General features: G+C 39.5%; 1 protein-coding gene across 1 annotated transcript in view; it reads right to left on the bottom strand.

The window, feature by feature from the left end:
* Window positions 1-4027: 4027 nt before the first annotated feature.
* The window catches only part of LOC126398865 (5-hydroxytryptamine receptor 1E), a 51140-nt gene continuing 40241 nt past the window's right edge, over window positions 4028-14926 (bottom strand). The window contains exon 2 of the mRNA XM_050058509.1: window positions 4028-5252. Within this exon, the coding sequence (XP_049914466.1) occupies window positions 4028-5170 (1143 nt within the window). The 5' untranslated portion in view covers window positions 5171-5252. The remainder of the gene's footprint in view (window positions 5253-14926) is intronic.

The raw sequence follows: 14926 nt of genomic DNA, 5'->3' as shown, positions 1-14926 counted from the left end.
TTGTGTCCACCTGATAATAATAATGATATGATTTCATCATTGTCTATTGTCTCTTAAGTAGGTGCATGTGCCCTTTTCCACCTTTCTCTTATGAAGATTATCTGTTTGAAACTTTGCCTGTTGTACTACACACCAGTATTATATCATTAGAGACAGCATATACTGTATATATGTTTAAACTTATGATCTAATCACAGAGTAAACACACAGGCTTGCTGCTGCCTGCCTGCCTTGTCAGCAGATGCTCTGACCTCAGACCAGCATTCACACCTGGAGCTAGCAGTAATCTGAGCTGTGGTGTGTTAGCATGAGCTACTAGAGCTGTTCAAATGTGATACTCCCACAGTGGAAAAGACATTAGGCCAGGGCTGTTTAGTCTCACCTGAAAACAGACAATAAGCACTAAAAGCTCCATATCTTTGTATAAAAGTCTTTATTTTCAAATTAACTGAGTTAAAAATCAACTTATTACTAACTCGTCGTAGCAGCCTTGCACAGGTCATGTGTGTGCAGGACAGGGGCATTTCTAGGATTTGAGGACATTCGGGGCTTAGCCTGGACGTCCATCGATGGGTCCAGTGGTTCCTCCCCTGGTACTTAGCCTATATTTATAAGCATGCTATGTTTTGATGTTTTTTTATGCAGTCTGGCACCTTATTTACACTCAAAGTACAAAAACAAAACAAAACAAAAAAATGTGTGAATATCCCAGTGTGAATCAATTGATTTTCAATGTGAATTTGAAAATGGTGGGCTACCTGGAAATCTATCATGGGCCAGATTCAACCTGTGGGCTGTAAGCTGAATATCACTGATGTAAGAGAGCTAGCTATGGTGTTCTAAGATAACACCACATGATTTTTAGTCTCAGTTTCTTGCAGATGTTCATGGTTCCCACATGATGTATCCTAATGAAACCCTGGCATTTCCTCTAGCATAAGGTTTGAGTAAAATATTTTGACATCTTTTAGATGGATTGACATGAAACTGTGAACACACATTCATGACCCCCTTAGTATGATGTATAATCACTTCAGTGATCCCCTGCTATTTCTCTTACGCCATCATCAGGACAAAATTAGATTTGCCATGACTTATAATTCCCATATTGATTTGAAGTGAAATACCTGCAAAACTAATGACATCCCCACCAGCCTCAGTGATACTTTGTGTTTAGTCCTAACTAACAAATCTTACCATGCCTATCAGACCATCAGACCCCTATTGTTTAAGCTGTCCTTTCTATTATTAGAGGTCAAAGCACTAATGTCATGCTACATTTGTGAATAGGCAATTCTACTGTCTAAACCATACAAGGTACAAAGTTGAAATGTGTAGGTCAGGTAGTGCTTTACCAGCCGTGGGACAAATGTTGAGCTCTAGTCAATACAAAAAATAATCCCTGTCCACCATAACATGGAATAAGGCAAATGCACTTTGGTTTATAAGCCACAAACCATACATCACATTTCCAAATACTTTGTTTCTATGTGCAACTCCCCACTCACCCCTGTAGGTATAAATAGGGTGTGGCTATATGAGCAAACAAGGGCGGGGCTGCAGCACAGCTTGGAGGGAGATGATGTAGGAATGAAATCTCCATAATGAACAAATAGTAGTAATAAAGAATTCTTTTATTGAGAAAACCAGGGAATACATAGTTTGTTGAGAAGTATTCTTTTTTACTTGAGAAGCACAACATCACACTCCATACAGCCACTGGACAGACTCCAACTACATTACAGTTTTGTCTGAATGGTTATTGTAAACACTGACAGTGATTTCTAAAGCACTATCTCTGAAACCATTAACACTTATAGCCACTGCATTTACCAAGCATGCCAAACTGAATGCACCTTCTCTGCTCTACACTCAGTTTGTAATTTTATAACACACTTCTAGCAAAACTATAAAAAATGATACATTGTTGCACTATTTGTCTAATTGTCTGTCCACATTTACATGTGCTGCCTAGCCGAGGACAACATGTGAATGAAGTCTTATGGCCAGACCCATGAAAAAAGGTGAGATTTAGTTTTTATGCCTCTGCGCCAGCAACAGCTGTGGCCAGAGGAATTATGTTTTTGGGTTTTCAGTATGTACTTCCCATTTGCATGAATCCAATACCTCTAGAACTCCTTGAGTGATTTTTCAAATTTGGCACAAACGTCCACTCATGGATGAACTGATTAGATTTTGATGGTCAAAGGTCAAGGCCCCTTTGTCCTTGTCTCCATCCCACTCTTGATAATGAGATATCACAGGAACTCCTTGAGGGAATTTCTTTAAATTTGACACAAACATGCACTTGGACTCAACAATGAATCGATTAGAATTTGGTGGTCAAAGGTCAAGGTCACTGTGACTCAAGAATTCTTCTGCTAATTATGAAAAAACTTCAGACAAATGAAGTGTTGACATTTTATATCCAAAAGGTTAACTTCACTGTGACATCATAATGGCCCTTATTTAACGTCATCACTCAGGAACAGAAGGGGAGACAGTTGGTCAGATACTGAATTGGTGACAGTAATCTTGAGTGTACATCTCAAAACTGTGCTGATTGTATAGATCTTCTGTGCTGCTGGGTTAAATATGTCTGTGAAGCCTCACCGTTTAGAATTTGTAGCTTCTTTGCAGCAACATCCATATTTGAAACATCGTCTCCTGTCATGGCTACATATATGTAAGTTTGGACAGACATGGCTGGTAAACTACAACTTAACTGACTGGCGGAGACATACAACCATGAGGTTTTCTAACAAACGTTTTTCTTTGATTCTGCTGAGCCTTTGTTGTTTGAGGAGTGCTAGAACAGAGAAAAAACCTTTCCTCCTTATTTGTATTGATTATGTTATTTGTATATGATATACATCCATATGTTACATATTTGGATACTTGTGTGTATGTGTATTTACTACTGTACATGTACAACAACTTTATAGCAAACTGCTATACCTTTAACGAAGAAAAAGCCAAAGCCACAAGTATTTTTGCTTGTATTTATGCTATCAGTGTGTAGTTAGTGCTTTGTGTGCTTTTTCAAATGTTGATTTATGTATACTGTATTAACACAACTAGAATTACCACTTTACGGTTGTATGCCTCCGCAAACCACTCAAGTTGCAGTTAAAGTTGACATCCATTTGTGTGAAATCATGGATGCTTCACACACATCTTCCCCCGGCACCATAGAAGATCTAAACATTCAGCACAGTTTCAAGGTGGACACCCAAGATTAGTGTCACATTTGAGATTCTAATCAAATGTCTCTCCTTCTCTTCCTGAGATATGACATTTAGTAATGGCCAGAAAAGTGTTCATGTGGAAAATTATGATGTCACAGAGAAGTTGACCTTTGACTGTTTGGATATAAAATGTCATCACTTTTATTTATTTATAATCAGTTTTATTCTATTAGACATTTGTGCAAAATGTTGTCATAATTAGCGTATGAATTCTTGAGTTAAGGCAAAATAACTCTGTTGTGTAAGGTCAAAGTGACGTTGACCTTTGATCTTTGACCACCAAATTCTAATCAGTTCATCGCTGAGTCCAAATGGATGTTTGTGCTAAATTTGAAGAAATTCCCCAAAGGCGTTCTTGAGACATCACGTTTATGAGAATGAGACCTATGAGGTCACATTAAACTTGACCTTTAACCACCAAAATCTAATCATTTCATCCTTAAGTCCAAGTGGAGATTTGTATCAAATTTGAAGAAATTCCTACCAGGCATTCTTGAGATATTGTATTCATGAGAATCAGACAGAAGTATGGTCGGACGGACAACCCGAAAACATAATGCCTCTAGCCATGGCTGTTGTTTTTAAAAGACATCAAACTGTTTTTTAAGAACTGGTTGCTTCTGTAAGAGATGTATAATGTTTTGCTGATTTGGTCTAAGGTTTTGCCGTTAATGTGTAGCATTCTGCAAAAAGAGCTTTTAGTTTCAAAGATAGTGCCAAAGCACTCAGAAAAAACTGTAAAGGTGTATTCGTTCCCTTTGATGTTTCTAATCTCAGAATTATGCATGCTCTTTTCTCTTCAGTAGCTTTTTAAAAGCCAGCTTGAAATCGTCATTAAAGCTGGTGTACAGCAGGGGGTTGATGAGAGAGTTGATATAACCCAGCCAAGTCAGGAGGTCCGAGATAAGCTGAGAAGGCTGTACTATTCGCAGCCCCACCAGGACCTCCTTTAAAAAGAAAGGCAGCCAGCAGATAATGAAGGCCCCGAGGATGAGGCCGAGGATTCGAGCTGCTTTCCTCTCTCGTGACGTACATATCTGGTTCTTCTCATCCTGCCCATCCATGTCCTTCTCAAAGGATGGGATGCGGATGGTGGCGTTAAGTTTGTCAGTAGCCAGTGCGGGATCTGAGTTGGACAAGTCTGACACGCAAAATGTGTGGGAGACACGGCAATGGTCTACAGAGTTCTGACTGCCCATGCTGCGGGTACTGAGATGTCGAGAGGAGCCCCGCTTCTGGTACAGAGTTTTTGCGGCATTGTAAATCCTGTAGTATAAGATAAGAATGACGATCATGGGAATGTAAAATGCCCCAAAAGTAGAGTAAATAGTGTATCCCAAGTGATCATGCTCTATGATGCACTGTCGGAGGCTGCCGTTGATAGGTCTCTGCCTCCAGAACAAGGGTGGCATGGATATTAAAACCGAGATGACCCAGACTATTCCCACCATGATGGCGGCACGGCGGGCTGACCTCTTGCGAGCATACTCAATAGCTTTGGTGATGGCCCAGTACCGGTCCAAAGCGATGACACACAGGTGCAGGATGGAGCAGGTGCAGCAGGTCATATCCATGCTCAACCACAGCTCGCACACCACCTGACCCAGGGACCATGTCTCCATGGTGATGTAGAGGATGCTGATGGGCATCACTAGAAGCGCCACCAGGAAGTCGGTGACGGCCAGAGAGCAGATGAGGTAGTTGGCGGGCAGGTGGAGCTTCTTGGTGGTGCAGATGGCGATGATGACAGCAGCGTTGACAAGGCCAGTAAGGAGGGTGAGGATGATGAGTACGACTACCACCGCCGCCATCCCGTCTGTCAATTGGACCACCTGCAGGCTGGTGGCAGGTGGGACAGTGCAGTTTGTGTTATTGGGTCCCGACGCATTCCCCCCTGGGCCTGGGTAGCTTTCCATGTCCATCCCTGGACTCTGGTTGGCCCCTTCCTCCCTTCCTGGAACCACTCCCAGGGAGACAGTGCTCCCTCAAGGGTCAAAGGTCATTCTGAAACAAAAAAAGAGGCAAAATTTACATGAGTGGCAGTTTAAGTGCACTTTTATTGCTCTACAGCCAGTCCAGGATGCTTCCTGCCTTCTACACAATGCATGCTCGGATACTCTGCAAACCACTATGTCCCTGAACAGGAACCTGTTGGCAGAGAGAATGAAAATATATTGTGGTACTTTGTTTTATGTTTAGGTTTTATGTTGATGTGTATCGGGCTTTGTTGGTTAGTCTAATTGTTTGGCTGTTAATCTGTCCAATTAATGGAGGAGTGGACATTTCTTGAAGGCACAGTTCAACCTCAAATCAAAAATCCGTATTTTTCCCCTTACCTGTAGTGCAATTTATCAGTCTAGATAGTTTTGGTGTAAGATTACCCAGTGTTGGAGATATCAGCTGTAGAGATGTCTGCCTTCTCTCCAATATAATGGAACTAGATGGCACTTGGACTGTGATGCTCAAAGTGCCAAAACACATTTGAAAGACTCAACAGAATGTCTTTTATCAGAAATCATGACCTGGTTACTCAAGATAATCCACACACCTTGTTGTGAGCAGTTTCATGTAGGAACTTTTTCTTTCTGCCAGCCAAATAATGGCACAGAAGGACGCTCTCAGGCCTCACTGCTGGTAAGGATTTTAGAGTAGTCACATTGTCACTTTCTTTACTTCACTTAGTCTGTCCAATTCTCCCATGATGTGGGGTGTAATGAAGGTTATATCCTCTAGGGGCTGCTAGCAGGACTTTTCACAGTTTTGTGTGTTAAAACACTGGGGGGACAAAAAGATACATTTTATTAGAGTTTACTCCATTTACTTTACAGTCTTCTCTTGCAAATGTGTTAACATGTTTTCATTGGTTTCACATATTTTTCACACCGTTTCAAAACAGTTAACACAGATCTCATAGAAAGACCCAAAGTTCTATTTGATTGACTGTGTTAAAAAAGGAAAAGATAGATTCACAGCTGCTAGAAGTGACTAACACACGTGTCTTAAACTGCCTTGCAAACTCTTCGATCAGCCATCAGCCCTTATGCAACTATAAAAGATGCCGCATCTGTGTTGTAATTTGCAAGCATGGATCAAAGATGCCAAAGGCACATACAAATGAATAATGAATATAATAAAATTAATAAAGAAGACTTTCTCTCTTGTCTTTTGTTTACTGTATTTCAATGCAGCATCGGTGTAAAAAAAAATAAATAAAGTTCATACTGTGATATGCCTTCTTTCCTCTTTTGGCACATATAACTACATATAGTATCAATAAATGGCACAGGCATACAGCACAAATTAAGGTCGAACTGGCTCATATTGACAGCTCTATGTTGTATTTTGTTGTCCATTGTGTAATGCATTGGTTCTCAAATGGTGTATGCCATGGGATTTTGTAAGAAGCACACATTAGTATTACAATATTCAACTGGGCCTACAGAAAAAGTTAGGAGTGATTTTTTTTTACAGTATATCATGCACACCAATTAACCAATAAAGGTGCAAACTCCAGCCGAAAAATTTTATTTAAATTCATTTAATTTAAAAAACCTTCACAAGGAACCTATTTGTGGGAACGTGGGAATTATGAGTGTGTGACACATCAAAAGCTCTGATTGGCAGTCATTATGAGGGATGATAACAATTAAAAGGAGAAAGCCGTGAGTTGGACAATGGGCTTTGTTGTACAGAACAAATTACAACAAAGCACCAGTGAAGACGACCTACCACTGAAAGAGAAGAGAAAAAACTGTCAGTGCTCAGTATCACAAAAGCTACCAGCCTTATTTTTTTCTTATTATAACTGTCTTATGTCGTGACAAGAGTGACAACACACATTACAGAAGCTATTGTACACGGATATAAATACTGGTTTGCCTTGAGATTTTGGCTCGCCCTTTGGTGTGCCTTTGAAACCACTGGTGTAATTATTGATTTAAAGAATATATTAATTTGACCACATGCTGTGTTGATTCATGGAAATATTTGCTTTTGTTGCATGTTTTTAATGTTTTGTGAGTGTTGGAGCATTTTGCAAACAAAAATGTGTCATTTTGACTTTCAGCACAGGCCCGTCTGTCAGCTGTTTGAAAATATAGCATCTGAATGGACAAATGTGTTCAAGCAAATGAGAAAAACTGTGAACTGAGTCTTTTTTTAGTTCACCAGTCTGTCCAACTCTCACACTGTGGGGTGTAATTACAGCTATGTCCTCTAGGGGCTGCTAGCAGGACTTTACTCATGTTAGTTTTTCTCATGTGATCACAGCATGAACTGTATTCTTTTCTCCAAAGATTTAGATTTTTTATTAGATGTAATAAACCCTGCTGCACTTTGCGCCTGCACTTTTCTATATGTTTATTTATTTATTAACATTTTTTGAGGTTCCCCTTTGAAATACTAAAAAAAATGATTTTTAATTAGGAAAGTTAATTTTATTATATTTAATTTTTATTTGTATGTGTCTTTGGCCTCTTTGATCCATGCTTGCAAATAGTCACACATAAGTGGCATCTTTTAAAGATGGATCAGGACTGATGGCTGGTTGAAGAGCTGTGCAATTTTTTTACAGGTACATTAGAGATCCATAATTATGCAAGTTATTTGTATCAGCTATGAATCTATGTTTTCATTTTGTGTTTACACAGTTAATCCAATAGAACTCTGGGTCTTTCTATAAGATCTGTGTTAACTGTTTCGAAAAAGGCTGTAAAAACGTGTGAAACCAATGAAAATGTGTTACCACATTTGCAAGAACAGACCTGCTATACTCAGAAGGTGATGATGATCAGATGAATTCTGGTTTCATTAAGCGTGACTTAGTAATCGAGAACAACTGTAAACTGTCAGTACAGTTTGTGAGTCCCTCTCATAATGTGAGGTGTAATTAATGCTTTATCCTCTAGGGGCTGCTAGCAGGACTTTGCTCACAGTCAAAAACAACAGTCGTCAGTGATTGGGCGTGATGAAGCAGTCCTTACAGTTAGTGCTGCATTGTGTGTCCATGAGACACTTTGTTTCAGAATAAAACACACAACCTCAGCCACATAAGTTCCATGGGAGTTCAAAGAACAAGTGTGTGAATCCTTGTTCTCTGATTAACTGACAGATTTGATGAATGAGACGCCTGTTATTGCTGGGTCATTCAAGTTTTTCAGTCCCTCAGAAATTCATTAAAGTCATCATGGAACAAAATGTAATGAGCTATACATCTTACCAGTACAGTGTTACTTTATATTACAGTTCTCCCTCATTAGCTGAACACAATTGTCCATTCAGAAGTTACATTTTTAAAACAGTCCACACACAGGCATGAACTGACAGGCTCTGGACAAAAGGACACATTTTGTTTGCAAAATGCTCCAACACTCACAAAACATTAAAAACATGCAACAAAAGCAAATATTTCCATCAATCAACACAACTTGTGGTCAAATTACAGTTTCTCTTGATTGCTAACCCAACCTCAGGGTGTTTTCACATTTAGTCCTTTTAAAATGAACCGAAGTCATTGAATTGAAACTAAAGGGATCCACATTTTACGACAACAAAACTATATCAAAACATCTGTTTACAAACTCTCACACAACTCAAGCAGTAATCCGATTCTCATTTACCCAGTCAAATGCCCAGTACTTCCTAAACACATGCATTTTTGTAAAAAAAAACAACCCATTTCTATTTAAAACACATATGACATGTTTTGTTGAGTAGCGTTGTTTATGTGGAGGTGTTATAAATAGGGTTTTAGCAAAAATGCATGTGTTTGAGAAGAACTGAGCATACGGCTGGATAAACGAGACTGGGATTATACTGCATGAGCTGTGTGAGAGATTGTAAACAGATGTTTGGATATAGTTTTGTTGTTGTTAAGAGTGGACCCTAATGACTTTATGGTGGAGGCATCAACAGTTTATGAGACAATGGGCCCTTGGGCACAAAGAGTTAATTTGTGTCTCTGTGGACATTTTGTGTCTCTTTGTAGTCATTTTATTTCATGTAGTAGTCATTCTGGCGTCTCTTTGAGGCTGCCCTCTTTTATAGTAATTTGGTGTCTTTTTAAGTCATTTTATGTCAATTTTGTATTTATTTTATGCCCCTGGACCTGTGCTTGATACTCCCGTTCAGCAATCCATCCATTTGAGGAGGCATGTGGGAAAAACAATGTTCTTCACAAATTCAACGTAACATAGGGGGAAGTATTTGATGGAGGGTTAAGTATTCCTTTAAGACCATGAGATGTGGAGAAGTTAAGTCGACTATGAGAGATTTTTTTTAATCAATCTATTATTTTCAAGATCAGGAATGACCATTCATGCTCAATCTAAACATGTTTGACAGCAGAATAGCTGCTCTGAGAAAATATAACCTCCTCCACCACACGGTTCCTTTTATGATATTCTATAATAGTTTGTATTGTGCCTTTTAGTAATTTGTATAATAGTCATACAAATGAGTGTCAGTGTGGATCTGTGTTAAGAAGCTTTGGAGTGGAAGCCTCTATTCATCTCCAGCATTAACAATACACTGAAATTCATTTGCAGTTTTCAACCAACAGCAGCACATTAACCTGCAAAATGTTACTGAAAGAGATGTTTAACCACAAGTGCTTTTTTTCCTGCAATAACAAAAAGGTGGATCTTAAATGATGGACCCATTCTCCTTCTTTGTATTGATACAAGCTATTTACTGTGAAACATAAACCGATTTCAGCTGAAAATGTTTTCTTGTTGTTCTATGACACACACATCTCCCAAATGGTAAATCCAGCAGCACACAGCATGCTGATGTTGTACAGCTCGTGGAGCCTTGAGTTACTGCTGAACCACTGTGAGGCGGAGAAGCTTATAGGGTGTGTTGGAGCCGCAAAGTGGAGACTGTCACTGACAACAACAGCTCAGTGGCAGCTGTCACTGTGGACATGGTTGACTGCTTTTCCTGTACAAGCTCTCAACACACATCAGCTGAACCAATAATCACAGGCAGGTGGGTCGCAGCAGTGGCATGCTGTACATACAGCCAGGTCCCCAGGGAAAAACACACTGACAGCTCATAGACTGATTTAGGCACAGATACCTGGAATGAACTCTAACTGAGTTACACCCTCTAAATCCAATATCTCAGAGTACACTGTCTAATAAGTCCCCCTTTATAAAGGTTGTTGTAACTAATGACTTCCTGAATGGTTAGTAAATCATTTGCTGATGTTTTTAAGATGAGTTATAGGCCATTAATAAGAGGTTTGCCAGGTTGTGAAATATCTATGGCTGGTGTGTCATTAGTAGTCGAGTCATTGATAAAGTGGGACAAGTGTCTCACTCTCTAATCAGCTTTCAGCAAAATAGTTTTTTCTCTAACATCCATCAAATCTTTAATAAATTGTTAATAAATGGATTTTGGTCCAGACTTTTCCAGAAGGTCAAATTATCCATTAAAGTGGTCTAATTGGTGAGCTATAGAGCTACAAGAGAAAGCAAGTGCCCTACTGAAGAGGGATAAATACAATCCTCAGATAGTTTTCATAACCTGGCAACCCAACATTTGTTCTTATTGATGTCTATTAACTGATCTATAAGGCATTAGTAAATGATTTATTAACTGTTTATGTAGTCATTAATTACATTTTATAAAACGCTTATATAGAGGGCCCTATAACATAGAGGCACCAATCTTAATCTTAATTTAGTTTTTTATCTTAAACCTTCTTCAACTTTGATCTCACAATGTCAAACCTTTCAAGAGGACCTGTTATGTTGTATGTTACATCGGCCACTTTATTGGGTAGGCATGTAAACATGGTCAAGATGACCTGCTGAAGTGTAAACCGAGCATCAGAATGGGGAAGAAAGGTGATACAAGGGACTTAAAGACTGCTTTTAGAAACAGCTGCTCTACTGAGATTTTCATGCACAACCATCTCTAGGGTTTACAGAGGGTGGTTGCCTGGTCTGATGAGTCTATGCTGTGACATTCAGATGGTAGGGTCAGAATTTGGCATAAACAACATGAAAGCGTGGATCCATCCTGCCTTGTATCAACAGTTAAGGCCGGTGGTGGTGTGATGGTGTGGGGGATATTTTCTTGGCACATTGAGCCCCTTAGTACCAACTGAGCATTGTTTTAACACCCCAGCCTACCTGAACATGCAACACATTCTCGCCACATATTGACATTTTGGTCTTTCCACGTCCACATACAACGTGCAAGGTACCCTGGGTGCATTGGTTGTTGATGTTCTGGGACACCATGTCAACTTCTCTTCTTTCAAGATGCACCTCTGTTTTCACAGGGAATTTAGTCTATAATTTAGTCTCTTTCAAAATAAACACACTATGTAAACACCACAAATTGACATTTTTTTTCCTTCAACAACAAACACACATGGTTGGGTTAAGGCAACAAAAACACATGGTTAGGTTTAGGCAACAAAAGCACGTCGTTAGGTTTAGGCAACAAAAGGAAATGGTTAGATTTAGGAAAAAAGGGGGTTTGGCTTAGACTCTTACAGGATGCGAACTCCGCTCTCTCGAGTGAAAATCCATGTTTGTTAGCCTCTATAACCACAAGTTCGCAATCCAACAGAGCACCTTTGGGATGTGGTGGAACAGGAGATTCCCATAATGGATGTGCAACTGACAAATCTGCAGCAACTGCATGATACAATACAGACCAAAATCTCTGAGGAATGTTTCCAGCACTTTGATGAATCTATGCCATGCAGAATAAAGGCAGTTCTGAAGGCAAGGTGTTTATATGGTCAACTTCTCCAAGCACACTACTGTAAGTGTTTATACTACATAGCCTACACTGCTACATGAAGCCACATGCTAACATCGGTAAAACATGTCATCTTGGTTGCTTATGTTATTTTCTCCTCTATTCCTGCTGGAACATGGTGAAAGTGCAGTCAGCGCTGCCTAGTTTAACTGTTTGACAGTTCATAAGCAGTGACTGACATGAGTGACAGCTGTGTTAGAGAGTCCTTGGCTCTGATTGGTTGTTTTTCTTCACATGCAGTAATGCCATTGGAGCACTAAGAAGAGGAGGAGGGAGACTATCTGTCTACTGTATTGCTGTGCTGATGCAGTGATAATTTCAGTAAAATTCTTACAAGTTACCAGCTACAGCTTTTATCCTGGTGTCATCCTCTCCAAATGAACTTGGTAACTGACTCAGCTTGACATCACTTTACGGGCCTTTAGTTTTCAAATGATAAAGAAAATGATTCCATTTTGCAGTCATTGTACTTTTGTAAACACAAAGGTACAATGACAATGGTACAATGAAAAGTACTACTCAGCAAGAAAGGCTTTTAATGACTGAACAAGAAAGCTTGATGTTGCACTCCAAACAAAATCATTTATTTGTGTTATGGTAAGTTTCATTGCTTTGCAGAGTTGAGAGAAAGATATGAAAGAGCCACTTCTCTGCTGAATCCAAGATGAGTCATCAGTACAGCAGGTCTCAAAGTACAATCCAGCAGGAGAGCTGTTTGGTTCCTGCTGTCTCACTGCTATGAGGACTCTCATTATTACAGTTTAAGACACAGGCTGTATCCCAAAGCTCTTTCACTCCTCCTCCTCCTCCTCCTTCAGTTTTGAGGGGTGAGAGACTGAATGGAGTGAGGGTTAGTGACAATTTGGTTGTCCATAATCAAAAGTGGACATCTGTTACTGATGAAGTAGCACTGTCATTAAGTGAAGCAGTTTGAGCCCACGATATGACTCATCAAAACCAACTCAAGTTTACATGCACCAGTGTTCAAGTTGCTGCTATCAATTAGTAATGTTACAATCTCAGAATCCATCTGCTATTGGCCTGATGACAATTTAGCCTCTGGTGGCAACGGCCAATATTTCAGGGCTGATATCAGCCAGCTGATTACATTTACTCTTGCCACTGAAAGGGGTGCAGTATGGTGGTCCCACCCAGGCTGGGTCTAGTATTTAGTTAACAGTACAAATGCATGACAACGCAATTTAGGATCACATCCTTACGGGTTATAATTAGCACTACTGAACCCCGGCATGGTTAAAAAAGGTTGCATCTTTCTTAATTAATCACTTACTAAATGCTCCACCCAGTGAGTGTGCTCAGTGACTCAAATCAAACACACCTATAATGTTGTGAATGGCTAAGTCAGACTAACATGCTACAATGCTCATGCTGGATCTGTCAGCATGACTTCTGTTTTCACTGAGGAAGTTTTTGTGGTGCTTATATATGGCTATTTGCACCTGATTTAAATGAAACTTGCCCACAAACACAGCAGAAAAGGCAGCCTCCAGGGGCAATTCTAGGATCAGAGGTTTAGGGGTGCTGAGCACCCAGAGAGCTGCCCGGCCAGGCAAGATATTTTTCACTGTTTTGTACATTTTAACTCAATTTAATTCCCACATTTGTGAAAGAAAAGCACAACACTTTTTGGGAAAGTCTGTGACTAAACCATCAAATCTGATAAAGGTTATTTAAATGCTGAGCCACAGCAAAAGAGGAATGGATTGGAATCATAAAATAAACATATCGTAACCCTAATTTCTGGGGGAAGACAACTCATTTTGATACAGCAGCTCCTCAACATACACAAACAGTATGTATGTTTCTGGAGTAACCAGCTCCCTACAGTGAGTACCAAAAATACCAAAAATGGACCTTGGACTTTTTTTTGTACTTTTATTTGAAATGCAATGCACAACATGTAACATTAACACATTAACAGTAATTGACGGGCATCCAGTCAGTTAGCTAGTCAGTAGCACCTTGGCTTTAATATTAACACATGCACATGACACAACAGCTAGCTTCTCTCATTCCAATTCAAACAGAGGACAGTGGTACTGACCACCTGTAACGTTTCCTAGCTAGAAAAAACGTCAGCTAACTCCTACCTAACAACATAAACAGTGACCTACGATTAAATGCAGCAAAAATGAGGACTGGTAATGATAATAATGTGTTGGTATTGAGTGGTAGAAGTTAAGAAAGGTTCCACATATCCTGGTTTAAGCCAGGTACTTACACCACTACTGCATATCACCCACTCTGGAAGGCAGCGCATTGCTCTGTGCAGATAGAGCGCTCAGAGCCCGGGTCGGGGAAAGGTGGGAGGGATGGGGTGGATCAAACCATATTTTACCGTATATACCGTATTTTTGTTGTTAAAATATTACGTTTCAACCAAGTACTGTATGGTTTTGACACCTTTTCTAGCTTGTTAAAAAAGGACATACAGTAAAAAAAATAAAAAATAAAAATCTCTCAAATTTTAGGGGTGCTGGGATTCAATTTAGGGGTGCTTCAGCACCACCAAAAATGGGCTAGAAATGCCTATGGCAGCCTTGTGTGGCAATTTGTGGATGCAACTGATCAGATGTCACAAATGCTTACCTGCTCATGAACAGGTGGCATTCAACAGACTTAAACAAACAATACTTGAATGACCAAACCTCACAGAAGATAGGTTTACGATAAGAATACAAAAACGTTGTGTAATGTAAAAAAAATGGAATTATTGATATTAGACCAATGTATAAATAACTTGGAAAACATAAAGCAATTTTAAATGCAAACGTATACACATTTAACACATTTGCTGTGTACAGAATAATCAATTTTACATATAAAGCCCAATATCACAAATCATAGTTTGCCTCACAGGGCTTTACAGCATACGACAT

Source organism: Epinephelus moara, chromosome 12, assembly GCF_006386435.1.
Source record: "Epinephelus moara isolate mb chromosome 12, YSFRI_EMoa_1.0, whole genome shotgun sequence".
NCBI lineage: Eukaryota > Metazoa > Chordata > Actinopteri > Perciformes > Serranidae > Epinephelus > Epinephelus moara.
The sequence above is the reverse complement of the archived record's forward strand: the minus strand, read 5'-3'. Positions and strand labels throughout refer to the sequence as shown.